We start from the raw sequence: 21198 nt of genomic DNA, 5'->3' as shown, positions 1-21198 counted from the left end.
GACTTATCAAGCTATATCTTAAGAAGCGCGCATAAAAACTCTATAGGAGTTGCTACACATCAAGTTCAGGTACATATTATTCTAATGAATTCAAGATTGAGGGTGTAACTTGTTGGTTAAACATTATTGGCTCATTTGAAAATGAAATTTTTTATCAAGAACTTAAGTTTTTTTTTTATTAATTTAAGGTACTATGCCTCAAAATTACAAAAGAAAGGGGAAAAGCCGAGGTTTCAAAACAAATTACACTCAAAAAGATTTACAAGCAGCAGTAAATAAAGTGAAAAAGGGTTGTTGACAATGTAAAACACAGTAGGGCTTTAGTCAATGAAGAAACCCTTTACCGTTATTTTAACAAATTATATCAAGAGTTAAAAGGTATACCTCCAGAAAACATATATAATTATTACGAAACCAATATAACAGATAATCCAGGATCCAAAGCTGTTATTGTTTGTCGTGGACATAGACATCGTGTTGAAAACAAACAGGAACATTCAAAGCAATCAATAGTATTATGTTTGCTGGTAACCCCGTCAACCCGAATCCAGTGTTAATGTATCAACATTATCAAGCAAAAATGCTTCACCAGTATCAACTAAATTTCAAACTTCTTCTCAGTCTAATAAAACTTTAAATGAATTTCAAACTGGTAGTCATATAAATGATTTATATTTTATCATAAATATGAAGGTTCTCCAGGAATCACTTATTTCATTTCTTGCTTCTAATCAATGCTTTAGTAAAGATATCGAGCTTAAGCCTTTATCTGATGCTCGATTAGGATATGCTCTACAACTGCTAATAAGCTGTAAAAATTGTAAATGGGAACATTCTTTTTATGATTCTAAACAATTTAGTCTCCAAATATTGAAAAAAGAGGACAAAGCCTTTTGAAGTTAACTACAGAGCAGTTATAGCTTTTCGAAAGATAGGAAAAGGTCACGAAGCTATGAAAACATTTAATACCATGATGAACATGTGTCCACCTATGACCGTGACATCATATAGAGATATAAATGAAAAACTTGACGATATCTACATATCTGCTGCTGACTTGAGTATGAAGCAGGCTGTCAATAACGTTCGAAAATCGATAAATAGTTCTGCAAACCATAATAATATTTTAGACACTGACATTGCAATGTCAGTGTCTAAAATATTAGGTCTTGGCAGAAAAGAGGACATTCTTCGCTTAATGGTGTAATCACAGGGGTTTCTCCTGTTAACAAAAAGGAGAAAAATCCTCTTTTCTGCCAAGACCCAAAGATGGGTCTTGGCAGAAAAGAGGACATTCTTCGCTTAATGGTGTAATCACAGGGGTTTCTCCTGTTAACAAAAAAGTTGTAGACTATTTTTATACACTAAGTTCTGTTCTTTTTGTGCAAGGCAGAGGAAATTCAACTCTAAGAAGGAACACAAGTATAAAGTGAATCATAACGGATCATCTGGCAGAATGGAATCAGCTGGCGCAGTGTCATTTTTTCAAGAGTCTATCAAAAAATATAACTTACGATATGCTCACTATATTGGGGATAGAGATATTGAGTCCTTTAAAAAAGTTCTTGAATCCAAACCATATGGAGAAAATTTATTACCTCAAAAGTTAGTATGCGTTGCCCATATTCAAAAACGTCTTGGAGCACGTCTTCGCCAGTTTCGAACAGATATGAAACAAAAACCATTATCAGACATGAAAATGATATTTGGGAAAGGTAGACTAACAGACAAAATAATCAATAAAATGCAAAATTATTTTGGAATGGCCATTAGGAAAAACACTTCGGACTGTTGGAATGGTGACAAAGTAAAGGCACTTTACAATATGAAGAAATCTGTACTTGTAGTGTTATGGCATTGTACAAATATGACAGATAATAACATTCGTCATCAGTTTTGTCCTAGATTAAGTAACAGTTGGTGTACATTTTGAGGTGAAAATAAATCTTAGAATATATCTTCTGTAAACATAACAATAGCTATTCATAATGCAATAAAACTGATTTTTATAGATTTATGTTCTGAAAATTTGTTAAAACGATGTCTACATGGTACTACCCTAAAATCAAACAAAGGTGCCCTAAAGATGCATTTGTTTGTAAAGAAGTTTTAGATATTGGTGTAGCATCAGCTGTTATTCATTTCAATGATGGAATGTCTGGTTTTTCAAAAGTTTTTGAGATTTTAAATCTAAAATTTAGATATCTTGGTAATAATGGTTCGTGTAAAATAGACAGCCACCGCCAACGTCATTTTAAAAGAAAATCTTCTGAAGCTTTTAAAAACAGAAAAATGCTAAGAGGTGTCAAAAAGGGATTTGTTAATAAAGAAAAGAATGTTGAAGGTTTTTTTTTTTTTACAGTATTGTTTTTTTCGATATTGCACAAAACTTAAAATAGGTTTTCTTAAAAAGTGTAAAAGTAATTAACTTGAAATTTTCAGGGAGTGCTCCTTAACAATTATTCAAGGGACTGTAGCAGAATTAAACAAAACTAATGGTATTACTTTAAGTTTAGAATAATTATCTTAAATAAAAAATGGATTTTTATTTTGCTTCCATTGCTTTTATCCGCCATTTTTTATATAAAAATTTTTATAAAAAAATTCTGCTACAGTCCCTTTATGTTAAAATCATAAAGATATTCTGAAACTTTTAAGTTCATTGGATGCATATTTTAGGAGTTATACAGTTTTAAAATTGTGTTTATGGATCATTCTCCTGAAAAGTAACATTTTCAATAGTTAATTATATAAAAATTAAATATTAAATTTTTTATACCAAATTTTTTGTGGTTATAGCTTTGAGTATATGTAATCATTAAAAAGTATCCACACAACTCGTTGAATGTCAGTTTACTAAAAAAAAATTAAAAACTTATAGCGTAATCCACAGACGTGACAACTTTACCAAAGACGTGACGTTAAGAGTAATATCACTTATGCTGTAACAGCTATAAGTGTTGTTCAAGTAATTTGGAAAAATAATAATCATCTGTAATCAATAGTTTTATTAGCTAACATAAAAAAGTATATGGTACAAGTTTTTACAATTTTTAAGTGTTATTTGTACGTAAATTAGCAAATGTTTTTGAATGGTAAATCTTATGGAAAACTGCATTGCCCCCTGTTGTTGAGGTTTGGGTGGCACAATATAAACACTACATCGCCTTTATCGATGACAGAGATGTCATCTTTCTCCGGAAACGTGAAAAATTCCTGGCCAGATCTTCTCAAAAAATTTATGACAAACTCATTTCCATTTGCAACTAAGGCCTGAATTAATCCAACATAGTATTTGACAACTTTTTAGGAAGTTTGAAACTTCACAATCACAAAGCCATTCATTTTAATAGACAATCTGTCCTCCTCACTATCGCCGTAAACACTGTGATAACTTAGTCTTGTCTTTTTCTTTTTACATTTACTTGGGCCTTGGTTTTCATATGCCAAACCTTTGGATATTGTTCCTTCAGCAAGTGCTTTCTTCCTTTTCAAGGATCGTTGACCTTGTAAAGTATGTTAAGGAATTTCTAAAAACAGAAGGAATTTCTAAAAACTAAATATTAATGCTCAAACATTCTTGATGGCTAAGTACCTAGAGCATTTAAGAAATGTAAAAGTTTGCAATATTCAATATGAGCCAATTTAAATTTATACATTAAAAAGATACGAGGATGAAGATCTGTCAAAGATTCAGTAGGGATTAGTACTTCTCCAATACTATAGTGATTGCATTTTGTACCATTGTCACATTCATTGCATGTCAGCCTTCTCATATACAACGTTTCTTTTTTAGTGGAACTCCAAAACACCTCATGAACTTGTAAAGTCCCCTTGAAAGTTGTTTGGTTTTTGGGTATACATTTCTCATAGAGATTAAAATCTGTTTTTTTAATAGTATAGATGGTTATACTTGGACACTTTTTTTTTATTTCTTCAACCAAACAATTAATATCAGGAATATCTTTCCCTTGTCCTATTATTTTATCTGCCGTTCTTTTGATACATCCCCCTATTCCATCAGGGGTACCTTTTACGTGCCCCTTTTCTGTGAAATGCCATCCCATTGTTTCAGCTCCAAGCTCTTTTCGAAAAAAAGTACCTAGCAAATAGAACTTGGACTTGTTTCGGTACTGTTCAGAAGTACTATCGCTAAGAAAATGAACTGTTTTAATGATAGGTAGCTTTTCTTTCAAGTCATTAATAACAGGCTTTAAATGTGCACAGATCCCAACAAAGTCGTGTTGCCTGTTATCTGAAAATGTGCAGTAAGATTTGGCCTTTATTTTGTTTTCAGAAATACTGTAATAGTACGCCACAACTGTATGGATTGACACTTGGTTTCTTGTTCCACCAAAATGGATCGATTGAACTTCTTTTGAGTATTTGCAATTGTAATTTTCTGAAAAATCACAATGAATAAAAATATCCTTAGGCTCCAAGCTGTTTTTTATTTCTGATGTAGCTTTGTACTGGTGTTTTATATTGCATACATGCCTCATAAACTTTTCCAACATGTTATAAACCCTTTAGAGCCCCGTGTAGCAGATCTGCAACAAATATTTATTAACCCGACATTCGAGTATTGCTTATCTATTCATGTCAAAAATGCCCATTGTGGCATATTTACAACAACAGCTTCATTACGTAATTAATTTGGATATTGTTAGTGTGTGTTATCAAGACAAACACCAACACTCAAATCTTATTTTTAAAGAATGGCGATATTGTCTATAATGTGGCTCCAATTTAGTTTCTTTTAAATAGTTTTATGATAGTTAAGATACGAATTTAATGTTCCTTTTAATATAAAGAAGTTTAAAGAAGTTCTTGCAAGTGTTTGTTATAGTTTTTATAAATTTAAATGCATGTAGCAGAAATGCTACAATGGGATATTTTATACATATTAATTTTGTTTAACTTATAATTAATTTTAGATGTATAAAAACAAAAATTATAACATTGAAGAGGCTCTTGCTAATATTCTTGATGGAGATAGTGACTTTGATGACTTGAATGACTCAGATTCAGAATATGAGCCTGAGAATATCAGTAAGATTGTAGATAATAATGATTTTTGTGATGAAGGACCAGTTCGGCAAGTGAATGTAAATTGTGAAGAAGAAAATGTCCCTCATGATAATAATGATAGTAGTGATGATGACCAACCTTTGTCTAATATGGTAAATAAGAACAAACCAGTAAAACGACTTTGGAAAAAAGTTGACTTACATGTTGGTGATACAAAATTTCAGTAACTATCATCGCAACCCATACCAGATGACAGGACTCCCTATCAGTACTTCAAAATGTTTGTCACGGATAAGCTTCTTAAAACAGTAACAGAGCAAAGCAATTTATATAGGACTCAATCAACTGATTCAAGTATTAATTTAACACCAAAAGAGATTGAAAAATTTATTGGTGTCTATTTACGGATGGGGCTTGTTAAGTAGCCATCGATTAGATCATATTGGGATGCATATATGAGCTATGATAGCGTTAGCTCTGTTTTGTCACGAAGTTGTTTCTGGTCTATCTTGCATAGTTTACATTTTGTTGATAATATAAATGTAACACAGGAAACTAAGGATAGTGACCGCATTTGGAAGTTGCGCCCTTGGATTACAGGACTGCGCACAAATTTTTTGAAGGTATCACCAGAAGAATTTCATAGTGTGGATAAAATCATGATTGCTTTTAAAGGACGCTCTCTAATAAAACAATACCTACCAAACAATCCAACCAAATGGGGATTCAAACTTTGGGGTAGAAGTGGAACTAGTAGATTTCTTTATCATTTTAATGTTTACCAGGGTAAAGAAACCGAATCGAGTAAAGCATCAACATATGGAGTCGGTGCATCGATAGTCCTTAAAATGTCATCCAGCTTACCATCTGGTCATAACTTTAAAGTATTTGGAGATAATTTTTTCACATCGCTAACTCTGTTGGATATGCTCAAAGAACGATCAATTTGGTTTGTAGGCACCATTCGTACAAACCGTTTGAACAAGTGTCCGTTACTACGTGAAAAAGATTTACGTAAAGATGGCCGTGGAAGCTATGATTATTGTACTGACACATATTCAAATTTAGTTTTGGTACTCTGGTATGATAATAAAGCTGTTACTTTAGTATCTTCATATGTTGGAATTCAACCGGTTCATACTGTTAAAAGATATGACCGAAAGTATAAAAAGTATGTAAAGGTTAATCAACCCTATATTGTTAAAACATACAACAAGTATATGGGTGGAATCGATAAGCTTGATATGATGTGTTCGTTTTACAAAGCTAATCTTTAGTGTCATTGTATATCTCCATTTGGGCGCATACAATAGTGATCGCACTAGTAAATGCATGGTTTCTATATCGTAGAGATTTTAAAATTAATAAACCCAAAAACAAAACATATGCCCCTGAAAAAGTTTCAAGTAGAGGTTTCAACAAGTCTAATAAAGGTAGAGAAATGTAAGGTTAGCAGACCATCTCTTGAAGTTATGATATCACCAAAGGCTAAAAGATCTGTGGTCCAAAGCAACCTAACGCAAGACGTAAGACAAGACGGAGTAAACAGGAATTCCTGTTACGACAGTGTCCTCAATTGTTAAGAAGCATAATCTGATCGGAACCGTTGCTAGTGTGGCTGGCAGAGGACGAAAACGCAAGACCACCAGTGCAAATGATCGCAATATCATCATTAATGTGAAGAAAAATAGATTTGTTTTGGTAGCTAAATTAGCTTTAAAAGTTCAAGATCACAATATCACAGTAACCCTTCAAACAATTAGAAATCGTATTAGAGAACAAGGATACAGAGGTAGAGTTGTCTGAAAAAAACCTTTTTTAACTGCATGGAGGAGGAAATGTGATGGTTTAGGGTAGTATGAGTTGGAAAGGAGTGGGAAAATTGACATTTATTGATGAAAAAATGGATGCTTCAATGTATTGTGAAATTCTCAAAGCCACCTTGCGACCATCTACTAAAAAATTGAGATTGGGAAACGGTTTTATACTACAGCAGGATAACGATCCAAAACATACCTCTAAGAAAACGAAGGTATACTTTCAAACAAACAACATTAATGTTTTGGAATGGCCATCTCAAAATCCGGACTTGAATCCTATAGAAAATTTGTGGTATATTTTGGACAGAAAAATTGGTGACCGAGCATTTAAACGCAAAGACAATTTGAAAGAAGCTATAATGAGCGCATGGGATAATATAACAACAAAAGAGACTCAAAGTTTGATCAACTCAATGCCAAATCATCTAGCTGAAACCATCAAGGCCAAAGGAGGCCCCACTCGATACTAATTTTCATGAAATTTGATTAGTATGACATTTTCTTTTAACTGTGCGATTATTTTTTTTGCAGTCAATTCTATGCATCATTAAATCAATTTTGTAAAATTCAATAGGTATGAAAAGCAATTAATTCACCAATACACAAATAAATTCTTTAAACAATACTTGATTAGATATCTAAAAAAAATTTCGAGTATTTTAATGGATAACTCATTTTTTTGATGCAATCTTTAAAATTATGATTTTTTTTGAAGTGTACGATTACTTTTTTTGCATACTGTATATATATATATATATATATATATATATATATATATATATATATATATATATATATATATATATATATATATATATATATATATATGACACACACTCACATATTATATATAAAAATGATAATAGTGTTTTTATTTACAAATAGAGTGCTTAATGGTCTTGAACAACATATCAGCTATATTTTATGACTGTGTGTTACTGTGTGTTAACCTATGTGTGTGCTAAAGAACATAGCAGTTATATTTTATAACTGTGTATTGTGTGTGTGTGTGTGTGTGTGTGTGTGTGTGTGTGTGTGTGTGTGTGTGTGTGTGTGTGTGTGATTCGTTGGAACAATATCTGACTAAAGCTTCTGATGTTTGTTATGGACTTTCTCCTAAGGAAATAAGGAAACTAGCTTATCAGTATGGAGAAGCGAATACCATAAAAATGCCTCATAGTTGGAGTGCAAATGAAGCAGCTGGAGAGGACTGGTTCATTGCTTACCTCAAAAAGCACAAAAAACTTTCAATAAGAAAACCTGAGGCAACAAGTCAAGCACGTGTTTCCAGTTTTGATCCAACGAATGTTCAAAAGTTTTACCACAATTTACAAATTGTTCTTAATCGTTTAAAGTTAGAAAGCGGAGATATTTGGAATATGGATGAAACTGGTATCATCACTGTTCAAACTCCAGATCATATTGTAGCAAGAAATGATTTTAAACAAATTGGACGTGTTACTTCCGCTGAGAGAGGCAATTTAGTAACTGTGGCAGTTGCTGTTTCTGCAAGTGAAAATTCAATTCCTCCATTTTTCATATTTCATTGTGTGAAATTTAAAAGCTATTTTTTAAATGGTGCTCCTAATGGAAGTGCAGGCGGTGCAAACCCATCTGGTTGGATGACCAAAGTTCAATTTTTGCAGTTTTCCCATCATTTCGTTAAATATCCTAGAAGTACGAAAGAACGACCCGTTTTGTTGCTATTAGACAATCATGACTCATATTTAAGTAGAGGATTTTGATTACTTTAAAGAAAATGGGGTATCAGTTTGTTCATTTCTTCCTTATTGCAGCCACAAACTTCAACCTCTAGATCGAAGTGTATTTGGACCTTTTAAAAAATACACTAAGACAGCTTGCGATGCATGGATGATAATGCACCCTGGTTCCACAATCTCTATTTACAGTATACCAGGTATTGTGGGTAACTCTTTTCCATTAGCATGTACCCCTAATAGTATCAAGGCTGGTTTTGCAAAAACAGGAACTTTCCCAGTAAATGTTAACATTTTTAGTGAACACGATTTTATGCCAGCCTATACCACAGATAGACCATCTCCGAAACAAGACAGTGCTGTGTTAAGTACAGCGCTAAATATCAATAATGTAATTCATGTTGACTTTAAAATATCAGAGAATGACATGTTAGAAGCTGCTTGCTCAAAAGATACAGAACCACATCATGATATTCAAGCAATAATGATGTACAATGCATCTACAGAGTCAACTGTAGTTCTACCGCCTGAAGATTTAAGACCATTCAAAAAAGCAGAACCAAGAAAAAGAGTTAGGGTAAATAAAAGAAACAGAACCACATATATTTTTACAGATTCACCAAATATGAATGTTTTGAAAATTGAAAGAGAATCAGCTAAAAAGAAAAAGTTAGCAATTGAAGAAAGAAAACAAACAAAAAAGTTAAATAAAGATAATGATAAGATAAGTAAAAGATCAACTAGTAAAGGAAGTATACCCTTAATGGGAAAAAGTTTGAATCATCCAAACAGCTCTGTAGAATAGGAGTGTTTTTGTTTGATTTGTGTTGGAATGTTTTCCAAAAGTAAACCAGAAGAAGTCTGGGTTCAATGCACCCAATGTCACCTTTGGGCTCACAAGTCATGCATAATCGAAAAAAATAATTGCGCCAACTTACCCTACCACGGGGTAAGTTGACGCAATTACTTTTTTGAGTATAAGCAACTTACCCCGTGGTGGAGTAAGTTGACGCAATTGTTTTTTTTTTAAGGGCCCGGGAAGGCCCCAAGAATTTTTTTTTGTAAACGAATGAAACTTTTAAAAGTTACCCAAAATCATACTCTTTGGGACTACACTTTAATATTTTCAAAAAAATGTGCCGTTAGGGCTACAGAACTTATAGAGTAAAAACCGAGTCAACTAGCCCCGGTCTCCCATAGTTTTAAGATTTCTAAGAACTTTTTATATATGAACTAAGTTTGTAAAAACTTCTGTTATTTGTCTCTCTGGTCAAAAATAATGTTTCACTTTAATTGAAAACAGTTTTAATACCTGCTAGCTTGATAGATGTTAAAGAATTTAAATAAAATGTGGTAAGCGTATTAATACGAGTAACTTAAGAGGTGTTTTCTCATACTCAAAATAAATACACCACGTTTAAATTGGAACGTTAGATATCATTAAACTGTAAACTCGTTGTATTTTGCGTTCTATCATCATAATCGCAAGATTTCTCCCCGTTAATATTGTTTACACCAAAAAATTAATGTTTCCGTTCTAAATAATTAACCTATTTTAAAAGCCTAAAACCAACATCGGTAAACTTACTCATCATAACGTATAAGTCTCACAGTGACTCAAGACAACAAAAAAATGGCAATAAATCCCTCAAAACTTTTTTGTAAATAAAACGCCCTTTTTTAATAAGATTAAATTACAGTGATTATTTAGTTAAAAAGTAAAATCAGTTTTTTCATAAAACTTGTATTTTATATTTTATGGCTAAAAGAAGTTAAAAACTTCAATATTATTCTAGAGGGAATCTGAAAAATGAGAGATTTTTATTTCGTTAAAATGGAGACTTTTTAATCTAAATTAAGTCTACATTTATTTTTAAGATAATCTTTTAACGTTATATGTTCAAATATATTGAAAAAGAAAAATCAAAATATTATTTTTTTTTTTCAAATTAGAAGAATTTTCTAAAATTTCATAGAATATATGGATACTTTTTTGTTTTAAACATCAGGTAAAAAAACGTTCCGCCGAGTTCCAAGGAGATATGTGTTTTTTTCAGTCAATTTACACTTTTACTTGTAGAATATAAAGGGATTGCTGCGGTCACCTGCGGTATAGGGAGTTATTAAAGAAATACAAATGTCAGTGAATCCATAAAAACCTTGTTTTCCGCCATTTTTTAGCAGTATTTTGTTATACAGAAACAAATGAAAATGACAGAATGACAGGAAGCTTAAATTTGAGTTTTTTTTACTTGTATAACTTGTTTTAAAATGTCAAATATGGTTTTAAGAAACATATTTGTTTTTACATACTACTTAGAAGCTGGTTAAAATTTTTTAATTTTAATTTTGAATTTGAAATTTAATTTTAATTGAAAAGTGAACAATTAAAATGAATTTTAATTTGAAAAGTTTTTGAATAACGATTTATTATTCGATAAGTAACGTATTTGAAATAGCTTTTCTAAACAACTTCAGTATTCCCGATTATACGTGAAATAGGAGTGGATAAATTACGATTATGGAGGGATTTATTTAACTAAATAAAAAAAACTGAAGAAACTAACAAAGAGAACATAAAGTAAAGTTTACTATATTTATTTGAAAGGTGAAGAAAAAACTAAAACAATGTGGTAGAAATTATTATACATTTATAGAAAAAGAATATAAATGGCTTCAAGTAAATCTTATGACCAATAAATGTAGATCTTTTGGTTCTGGAAGACCGCATAAACAATGGGAGGTCCTTGGAGAGCGAAGTAAAAGAGAAAAAAATAAACGAACTAGCTGTTGAATATCATGAAGCTCTATGTTTAGCTTCTGCAAGAAGTGCAAATGCTGCTGATGAAAAAGATAAAGCTTACGTTTTAAAGAAATATATGTGTAATGTTTTAGATGTCAAAAAAGTCAAAGACAGCTTGGATAAAACCTTTACCTTAAATATCGTTGTAGAGGAAGCTCTTACATTAAAAATTATCACTGACCTTAGTGATAAACAATATCAAATGCTCAGAAACTCACCTCTTGTACACAATGTAAATATCTATCCCACCTTGCACAATATTTAAGTGAAAAAGAATAAGTGATATCCTGAAAATATACATTTTTCTGAGATTTCTGCAAAGTGTACTCTTCAAAGCATCTTAGACCAGATTGTTAGTAGAATTTCTGAAGCGATAGATATGCAGGAATCCGGTCAAGATGACAAAGTATCTGGAATTTTATATATAAAGATTGGTTTTGATAGAGCAAGCATCAAGCCAAAGTATTTACAAGCAGAAGTAAGACACAACCAACACAATTATAGAGTTTAAGCATGAAGAAAGTCTTTTCAGTACAGCTTTTGTGCCTTTATTGCTTAAAGTAGGAGATTCCAAAAATTTGGAAAAACGAAACTCCTTCAAATTGTCACTTTTGTAGACCTCTCAATCTACAATATAAAAAAGAGAGTCCATTATTATGCAGAGAAGAAGAAAAAAAATTAAATAACTACACCAGAGCCATTTTTCAAAGTTATGAAAATTGCAGGAAGAATAGTGATGTCTTTAGTCAACTATAGCATTGATCTTACAATATTTGATAATAAAGTAGTTAATGTACTTACAGACAAAAAATCATGCAATCTATGTAATGCTAAACCTAATGAAATGAACAATATTAATTTGGTAAAAGCAAAGACAGAAAATGATTCAGCCTTCTAGCTCGGGATTTCAAGTTTGCACTGCTGGATAAAGTACTTGGAGTTTATTCTTCATTTAAGTTACGAAAAGGAGAAGTTGTGTGTAAACTTAAGAAAGAGAGAGATTCAGTTACACTTTAGAGAACGATTAAGTTTATCTTTTGACATTTCTAAAGCTGGGTTCGGCGATTGCATGTTGATGATACTGCCAGAAGAGCATTTAAAAATCATGAAGTTTTTTCTGAAATTACTAAATTTGATTCTGATATAATTAAAAGATTGTATAACATTCTCATCACCATATCTTGTGGATATCCTATTAATAACAATGAATTTGGTTCATGCTGCACTGAAACAGCTAAACTTACAATGAGTTTGTACGGCTGGTATGTAATGCCTTCTACTGTACAAAAATTGCTACTGCATAGTTCTTCCATATCACATAACTAACTTTGCCAATTGGGGTATATTCGGAGGATGCACTGGAGAGCTTGAGTAAACATATAAGAAATACTAGACTTCTGCACACGGCGAAAATATCAAGGTTAAACACTATGATGAATCAGATGCACTACCTTCTAGTAAGATCAGATCCAAAAGTATCAAGCATATCTTTTAGACCGCAGCATAAGAATTATCGAGGAAAACCATTGACAGATGAAATTATTAAACTAATTGTAATGTTAATAAAACAAATATAAAAAATCTGAAATGAAGCTTTTTTCTATGCATCAACATCCTTTTAAAACTATTATTTTACAAATATCAAGTTGAATAAAGTTTCAGTGGTGTATTTTGGCTTAATCATTCTAAAATTTTGACTAAAAATATTTTTCATCAATGTAGTCAAGCCTAACGCGCGCGCGAACGCGGATGCGCGCAATGTACTCGTTAAAGGTGCGCGTAATAAACATTTTTGTTATCAAATTTGAATTCTATGACCCAAAACTATTATTTTCACATATAATATGTTTATTTACGATGTTTATCAGGTTTTATTGCGTTTTTGCCGTTTTCTGATCATCCTGACCCACTGTGCGTCTGTTTCTGTTATATTTACCCAAATCTTATATCAAACATAAATTTACTTAGTGAAAGGCGTATTAATCTGACCAGCGAACTAAATTAAAATAGCTAGAAAAAGTATTTTTAGAGAGTTTTAAAGAGTTTTTAAATTTTTAAAGAGTTAACAAAATACTATTTTTGCATTTTTATTAAGTCAACAAATCAAATGCAGTATTGTATTTTTTCGAGGGTTATCTTGTTTTTCAAGATTAAGGAGCAAATCCGCAAATATTCCTTCCGATTTTGACAATCTTCTTAGAAGTTTTTCCTGTTAGACACTTCATACAGCAAGGACAATTTTTCGGCTTACAAAACTTACACAAATCGAATACTTCGTTGTCATCATCCTCAAAGTCTATTTCTTGAAAAATTTCCGAGAGCTCAGAAGGTTGAATAATCTAAAACATATTTTTACTTGTTATATTTAAAATTTTTGACATTTTTATTCTTAAACTTTCAAAACTAAAGTTAAACATTCACTAAAAAGTATCCTTTAAAAAAATCTAGAAAAAAACTTCTATCAACAAAATGACATTTGAATGTTAACATTTCAAGTAATGAAAAATGCTTTGTAGTTATAAAAAGGTAGCACAGATAACTGCTTCTATTAAATATTTATAAGAATGAAAGTTCACCTGAAGCCCTTGCTCTTCCAAAATCAGGTTAACTAGGTTAAGAGCCTCCGAAAGTTCATTGTCATTTGAATTACTTTGGTCTATGAAAAAATTGAATCTGAAAAACTATTTAAACAATTTAAATAATAAGTTTTGGTAAGCTTTTGTAGAAATTTTAACCATTTAAGTGAATAAAAAGAAAAAACCTTTCTCTCTTCTTCTCTCTCCTTTATTGCTACTACAGTTATTGTCACCACTGCAACTATCACCAACACCTCCATAATCTCCATTATCTCCAACCTCTCCGCCCTCTCCACCCTCTATACCACCTTCAAGACCTCCACTAACTCCACTAACTCTACCAACTCTACTAACTCCACTAACTTTACAAACTCCAACTTCACTAACTCCATTACCTCTACTATTTCTACCAGCTCCAATATCTTTACTACCTCCAGCACCTTCAACAACTCTGCCAAACCTACCAGCTCTATTAACTCTACCAACTCTATCAACTCCACCAACTGCACCTACTCCTCCAACTCCATCTAATCCACCAACTTCACCAACTGTACCAACTCCACCACCTCCACCAACTCCACCAACTCCACCAACTCCACCAACTCCACCAACTCCACCAACTCCACCAACTCCACCAACTCCACCAACTCCACCAACTCCACCAACTCCACCAACTCCACCATCTCCACTACCTCCACCACTTCTCTCAACTCTACCAACTCCACCAAATCTACCTCCTCCACCTCCTCCACCTCCCCCTCCCCCTCCACTACAGCCTCCTCCTCCACCTCCTACTCCTCCACCTCCTCCACTACCTCCTCCTCCAGCTCCTACTCCTCTAACTCCTACTCCTCCACCTCCTCCTCCACCTCCTCCTCCACCTCCTCCTCCACCTCCTCCTCCACCTCCTTCTCCACCTCCACCTCCTCCTCCTCCACCTCCTCCTCCACCTCCTCCTCCACCTCCTCCTCCACCTCCTCCTCCACCTCCTCCTCCACCTCCTCCTCCACCTCCTCCTCCACCTCCTCCTCCACCCCCTCCTTCACCTCCACTACTTCCACTACTTCCACCTATCCCAAAATTGAGTAACCAATTTGTGGGGTTCAAATCGAGGCCAATTCCACCACCAACAACAATATTCAAAGCCGACGAACCTTGAATTCCAGCTGAAATATTTAAAGACGGAGCCTGCACGATAACGTTTCCGAACCTTTTTGCATCTGGAGATATTTCTAAATGCGCGCCAACTTCAGGGCCGGATAATTTAAGATTCATTAGTGAGATGTCACTCTGATTCAAGTTTGCAGAGGTAGAAAGACGTGCTCCTGTTGCAATTATGTTTGCAATATTATGAGATTGATCACTTCTTTTAATCGATGCGTTGGCACTAAGACCAGTAATGGCTCCATTCAAAACGTTTACAGAATTATCGCCTGATTTTGCAGAAACACCTGCACTTACACCAGTAACACTTGCATTTGCAAAGTTTATTGACTCGTCTACATTTTTGGAAGTGGTACTAAGACTGGCACCAATCAAGCTTGCATTAGCTGCGTTTTTCGTTTTGTCTATTGTTGTTTTAGATCTACTAACACAAGCACCAATAGCGCTTAAGTTCTCAAAGTTCTTTGTTTCGTCAACACCTTTGACTGAATTGTTAAAATTAACTCCAATAGTGTTGGCATTTCCAATGCAATTAGTATTATCAGTTTTTAGAGCTGATGTTTTGCACTCTTTTTTAATTGAATTGACCGGTTCGTCGAAAATTTCATCTTCCGATTTTGACTTTGGCATCAATGAGTTTTTTTCAGTGATGTCTGAAAGTTAATAACTGTTAAACTATTAAATGGTGGGGTGGAAAAGAAATAGTTTTTAATCTTTTAAAAGAAGTAAAGATCCTTATAAATACACATGTATTAAATATTTTCAAGACTTTAGTAGTTTAATATTTATTTTAAAGTTGTAATGGTCAAACCTTTGTTTTTTTTCTGCACATTTATTTCTTCTTCTTTTTCGGCTTTCTCTCTTTTAAGCAGAACAAAATTAAGAATTTTCCTGGTCTTGTTTTTCACCGAATTTGTTGAGGATTTCATATTTTCAATTATTTTTTTGCTGAAGACGTTTTTTATCAAACGTTCAAACGAACTCTCTCCACAACAGCACCAATTATTTTCTCTCTCTCGTAAGACAGCAGTAATTTTTGTTGGGTAATCTTTACAAATATTGATGAACAAGTCAGTGAGATAGGATCTCCAAGACGGAGGGGGCGCTGTTAGTTCACAAACCTACTTAAAAATTAAATTCATACTTAGTATGCTAGTAAATTTCTTTGATCATCTTTAGTTTTTCTTATACAAAACTTCACTTTCACAGGAAATTTATTAGTAAAAGTACTAATGCAATGTCTTTGTTGATTTTTGGTTTTGCAAACTTTTCAACTTACTTTACTTATCTTGGTTTAACTCACTTGCTAAAAAGTTGGCAATAAAAATCAATGTTACTAGTTTTTTTTCTAAAGTTTTTGGTTACTGTTAAAACGTATTAGACCATCATTAAATTACCATTGATACGGCCACAATCAAGGCAGTTTCACATACGGAAGAGCATCGTTTTGAAAATTCATGCGAGACCTCCCAAATGTCCACAGACACGCTCTTCAGTTTGTTATGCTTGAACCTCATTGATTGAATAAGAAAATCTTCAACATCATGTGGACTCTGAAGAGATGATAACGCTCTTTTCACTGAAAAGTAATATTATTCGAAACACAGATTTGATTGACTGCTGTGATAAATTTTGACTAAAACTATTTGACTTTGAAATGTATTTACTTAATTGCAGTTCTTTCTTGTGCCTTCCCTTGAGTTCTTCAATTGCTTTTTCTTGCATGTTGTTCCATTTCTCAATGTTTTTTTTTCTTTCATTTATCTTGTTTTTATTCATTAAAAGCAGAGCATTCTTATATTCGAGTTTCTCCAACCTTCAAATTTAAAATATTAAAAGAAAAGGGTTTCTGTGGAACTATGTACCTCATGTCTGTTAAATTCAAATGTCATTAAATTCAGTTTAACAAATTACTATTTGTTTTACCTTTCGCGTACAGCTGCCTCCAACTTGCGATTTGTCTGTGTTAAAACTGAATCAACTTTTCTTATTTTTTCCAAAAGTGGAAGGCACTAAAATGTTGAACTAATTGTTGAAAAACTGAAAAAAGGCAAAATTGCTTCAATAAAATATTTTTTAAACAATTCTTAAATTTTAAAGATCATCGTACAACTAATTTAAATTAGGAACATTTTCAAAATAAACTTAGATTTATTGATTAATCATTGTTACCTCCTTCGCCAAGAACGAGTTCCATACTTTATTTTTCACAAAGTCAAGTTGTGACAAAGTGGAATCGTTAACAAAATTTTTTCTTACATTTTCAAGATCGTAATAAAAGTATTTTTCACCACCTTGAATTACATACTTTCCTAAACAGTATTCATTTTTAATGATTTGAAAGTAAGAACCAATAGTTTGATTAATCTTTATTTCTGCCGCCTTTTTGTTATGAGCTATAATCTCGACAAAATGACTTTCAATTTCGGTTTTAAGCATCTGTTCAAACTCTAAACAAAAAAAAAACAAAAACGAAGCAATAAAGTTATTCTATGTTGTTACGAATAGCAATTGCACTCTTATAATAAATCACCATGCTTCGTACAAACTTCCCCACTTAACCTGGCTAATAAATGTAGTCACAATATATCAACCTGTGTGAGGAAGTTAATGAAAATTGGTAAAAATGTTTTCAATAACCACACAAAACTGAGAATAAAAATTCAGGCTAATATTTTTCATTTTTCAGGATGAATTTTTTTTGTGTTGAATTTTTAAATTTCTTCTAATATTCTCAACAGATGCAAAGGTTTTGAAGAGGGGTTGTTTTGAGCAGTATTGAGTTTGAATCATTTGAAAATAAGATATAGTAACTTGTTTGCACTTCAATTTGGTTGCCTTTGTGTTAAAAGCGATGATCTGCATAAAAAGACCTATTGCTTTCAATCATTTGTTCATATTGTGAGAAAAGAAATGAAGATGTTTCCATGTCGATAAGAGCAGCAATCGCAGTCTTATCATGGATCCCAATTTTTTCAACCTTGCAAAACCAAGTTTGTCACACATGTGGGTGATATTATCCACATTCGAGGGCCTCTTCATAGAACTTAAAAGATTTTTTAATATTGTCTGAAGTAAAAAAATGCTTTTAAATAATTGTGTTGGGTACAATCTTACCTACCTTTTTTTCGCTTAAAAATGCAGTCCTTATGCCTCAACCAGTCTGATGAAGTAAATGAAAATTGGTAAGAGTGTAGTCACATCAAACTGGGAGTTAAAACACAGTTTGATATTATTCATATTTCAGGAGAAATGTTTTTTTTGAGTTTATTTTTAAAATTTTTTGAAATTTTAATCTTAAAAACAGTTCTTCTAATATTCTTAACAGATGCAAGAGTCTTGATGAGAACTTGCTTTTACAAATTTATCACAACTTAATAACATTTATCATAGTTTAACTATTCAATTTTCAGTTTTTTATCTTGACGTCTAGAAATCAATGATCGCCAGATTTATCACCAAAAAGAGTAAATTAATTCAAACCATTTAGTATGAACAATTGATTTGCCTGGCGTTGATACCATTTTTATTGACTAGAAAACATCAAAACTTCTGTTATACTTAACAAATATGTACCTGGATGTCTTAGAATACAATTTGCTTCGTTATTAAATTTTGTAATTGCTTTTGTTTTTTCAATCTCTAGAGTTCTTTCCAGATTTTCTTCACTGATTGGAAAATTCACTTGCAGTTGTGTCAGCATTTGCTTGAGTTGCTTTATTATTAGCTCAATCACAGAACCATTCTGGAAACATTATTTCAACTCTTAGTCAAATGAATAAATGTATATGATTGTGGCAATAGAAACATGACAATAACAGCTTACCATATTCAATAATTAAAACTATTAGATCATATTTACTAAGATTTTTGACCCACAGCTTTAACAGCATGAATATTATTTGACTTAAAAGTAGCTAAAAAAATTCTAACATCTCTTTTCTTTAAATATTCAATCAATCGATGCGAAAAAATTATTTTTAATTTTTGATTTGAAGAAAATCTTCAATGGCTTATACCATAATAAGCATTAATATTATAATAAAATAATTATACACATTTAAATATGAAAAAAACTTTTTGTCCTTTGCTTTGTGTTAGTGATTGGATAATTAGAACCGCTAATTTATACCTGAAAGTGAATCACTTGATTGTTCAGTGATTTTATGTTAATGCGTTTCTCTGAATTTATTCCATCAACGTAAGTCCGTATGAGAGCAGACATTCCCTTGCCGTTTATTGGATAGTCTTCGATTTCTTTTGATTTGGCAATCTGAAAGATCAACTTTTTAAAGTTTACTGCAGAGAGTTGGAAGTTTTTATTGAGCTCATCATCGCGAAGTTGCTCCAGATGCATCAACTTATCTTGATCGTTAGTTGGAGTTGGAAAAACAAAACAATGGCGATTTGACAAAATATCTGGTAATATTTAAGAAAAATATTACTTAAAACACCTAAAGGTAAATTTCAAAAAAATATCAGGGATTCACTAAGAACGAAGGTACTGAATTAGTAAATGTAATTAACTAAGCTCGACTGCTTTAGCTTTAATTGCAAAAATTATAATTTAAAGTATAGTGTTAGATAAAAAAAAAAGACCATTTAATTTTGAGTTTGAAATCAGAGTTGAGCCCATGTATTCATCTGAAGAAATTGGTTCGCCATTTTCACTAGAATTTAACAAATTTAAAGTTTGGTCAACCTGCTTTAAATTATCTTTTCTTCCTTTTAAATATTGTTAAGAAGTTTTATACTAAAATAACACAGACCATTAATGCTCAAAAAATGAAGTTCTTAAGCTAGATTTCACTCATAATATTGAAAATAAAAAAACCACCTTTCAAGTTTAAAACAAAAGTCACGAAGTGCCCACACAAAGCACGGCATTATGTTGTCAGTGTAAAAACCCAAAATTTCGTTAATGCTAATAGCAATTTCTAACTCATTCAGTGCCTATTAAGTAAACAGTCAAGAGATTTAGATAAAAAGATAGTAAATGTGGGAAAAAAAATTTTAAAACGTAAAACTCAGGTATTTTAAACTTTATAGGGGGATATCCTACAAAACACTTTTTTCCAGTTGAATTTTTTTATAAAATAATACAAGCATATGAATTATTTTAAAACTGCATTAAAATATAAAAGACTTTTTAGCAATTGACTTTAAGATGATTTTAATTACTTTCGGTTTGGCATTTTTATTTAAATACCTTCATATCTATAATTCCTTTTGTATTGTAGACAAAAACGCTTGACAGAAGCATGACGAGAAATACAAGTTGGGAATCTTGGTTTCGATTTAGATTTTTCGGATTAAATAACCCTTCAGTATCTAGTAGAACAAGAGCTCTGGAAAGAAAATATGAGTTTTATATATTTTCATACACACGTTGTTTTGAAGAGTGATTATTCATAAATAGATTAACGGACAAAGTTAAGAATTTAAATAAACTTCAGAATTAAAATTAAAAATGCATTAAAATAAAAAAAAAGTCTTTCAAAAAGTTAGGAGTTCATATAACCTGCTTGGATCACCAGGGAAATCTCCCATCCAAATCCAAATTCCTTTAGTTTTTGACACCAAAGAAGATCCTAGTGGAAAACCAGAATGTTTAAGATTTGCTAGATAGTTGATCAAATAGCTCTTTCCTGTTTTGTACGGCCCTACTACGGAAACAACAGTTACAGGTCTGCACTCATCTTCCAAAGATCGAAGTACATCTTCATTGATAGTAGCTATATTTGAAAAACAAGTATTTTAAAGAAAATGAAGAAGAGGAAGAAGAGGACAAAAAAAGGAAGAATATTCTCTTAAGATTTTAATAAGTTATGCACCCAAACCATAAAAAACTAATACTTTGAGAAAGTTACCGCATTGAGTTCCTGACGTTATAACTTGAACGGGTTTCATTTACAAAAATTTTTTTATGTGAATATATTTAAGGTTTCCAACAAAATCAAATCAAATGCAGTTAAACTCACATTCAATTAAACTAGGTTTGTTTTTTAAAACGTTTGGATTAAATTTTACTTAACTATGCATTGTTCTAAAGCAAACTTTCATTTTTCACAGATAATGCAATCAGT

The 21198-nt window shown here is 32.0% G+C and overlaps 1 protein-coding gene and 1 pseudogene across 1 annotated transcript; one reads left to right on the top strand and one right to left on the bottom strand.

Moving 5' to 3' along the window:
* The first annotated feature begins 8230 nt into the window (after window positions 1-8230).
* Window positions 8231-13377, top strand: LOC145189428 (uncharacterized; annotated as a pseudogene).
* Window positions 13378-13448: 71 nt separating this feature from the next.
* LOC149884406 (uncharacterized) lies at window positions 13449-21181 on the bottom strand. Its single transcript, XM_090096066.1, has 16 exons — window positions 20983-21181; window positions 20634-20847; window positions 20322-20460; window positions 19950-20065; window positions 19712-19782; window positions 19245-19531; window positions 18689-18857; window positions 18234-18275; window positions 17285-17562; window positions 17039-17124; window positions 16780-16928; window positions 16510-16691; window positions 15924-16233; window positions 14134-15765; window positions 13949-14028; window positions 13449-13711 (listed from the first exon to the last, which is right to left on the bottom strand). The coding sequence occupies exons 1-16, from the start codon at window positions 21020-21022 to the stop codon at window positions 13523-13525; spliced, it is 3984 nt and encodes a 1327-aa protein (XP_089952192.1). The 5' UTR covers window positions 21023-21181; the 3' UTR covers window positions 13449-13522.
* Between the last annotated feature and the right edge of the window lie 17 nt (window positions 21182-21198).

Source organism: Hydra viridissima, unplaced genomic scaffold (assembly GCF_058129835.1).
Source record: "Hydra viridissima isolate aposymbiotic clone 2 unplaced genomic scaffold, HvirCarnegie_v1 scaffold_8, whole genome shotgun sequence".
In the NCBI taxonomy this organism is placed as follows: Eukaryota; Metazoa; Cnidaria; class Hydrozoa; order Anthoathecata; family Hydridae; genus Hydra; species Hydra viridissima.
This window is presented reverse-complemented; position numbering and strand designations above follow the sequence as displayed.

Excerpts from the sequence above, each read along its gene's own strand:
- LOC149884406 (XM_090096066.1), bottom strand. The coding sequence starts at position 21,022 with ATGAAACCCGTTCAAGTTATAACGTCAGGAACTCAATGCG. Across the intron at positions 17,125-17,284 it reads ACTCGTTCTTGGCGAAGGAG|TGCCTTCCACTTTTGGAAAA; the intron begins GTAACAATGATT and ends TCAACATTTTAG. Across the intron at positions 16,929-17,038 it reads GAGGCAGCTGTACGCGAAAG|GTTGGAGAAACTCGAATATA; the intron begins GTAAAACAAATA and ends TTAAATTTGAAG.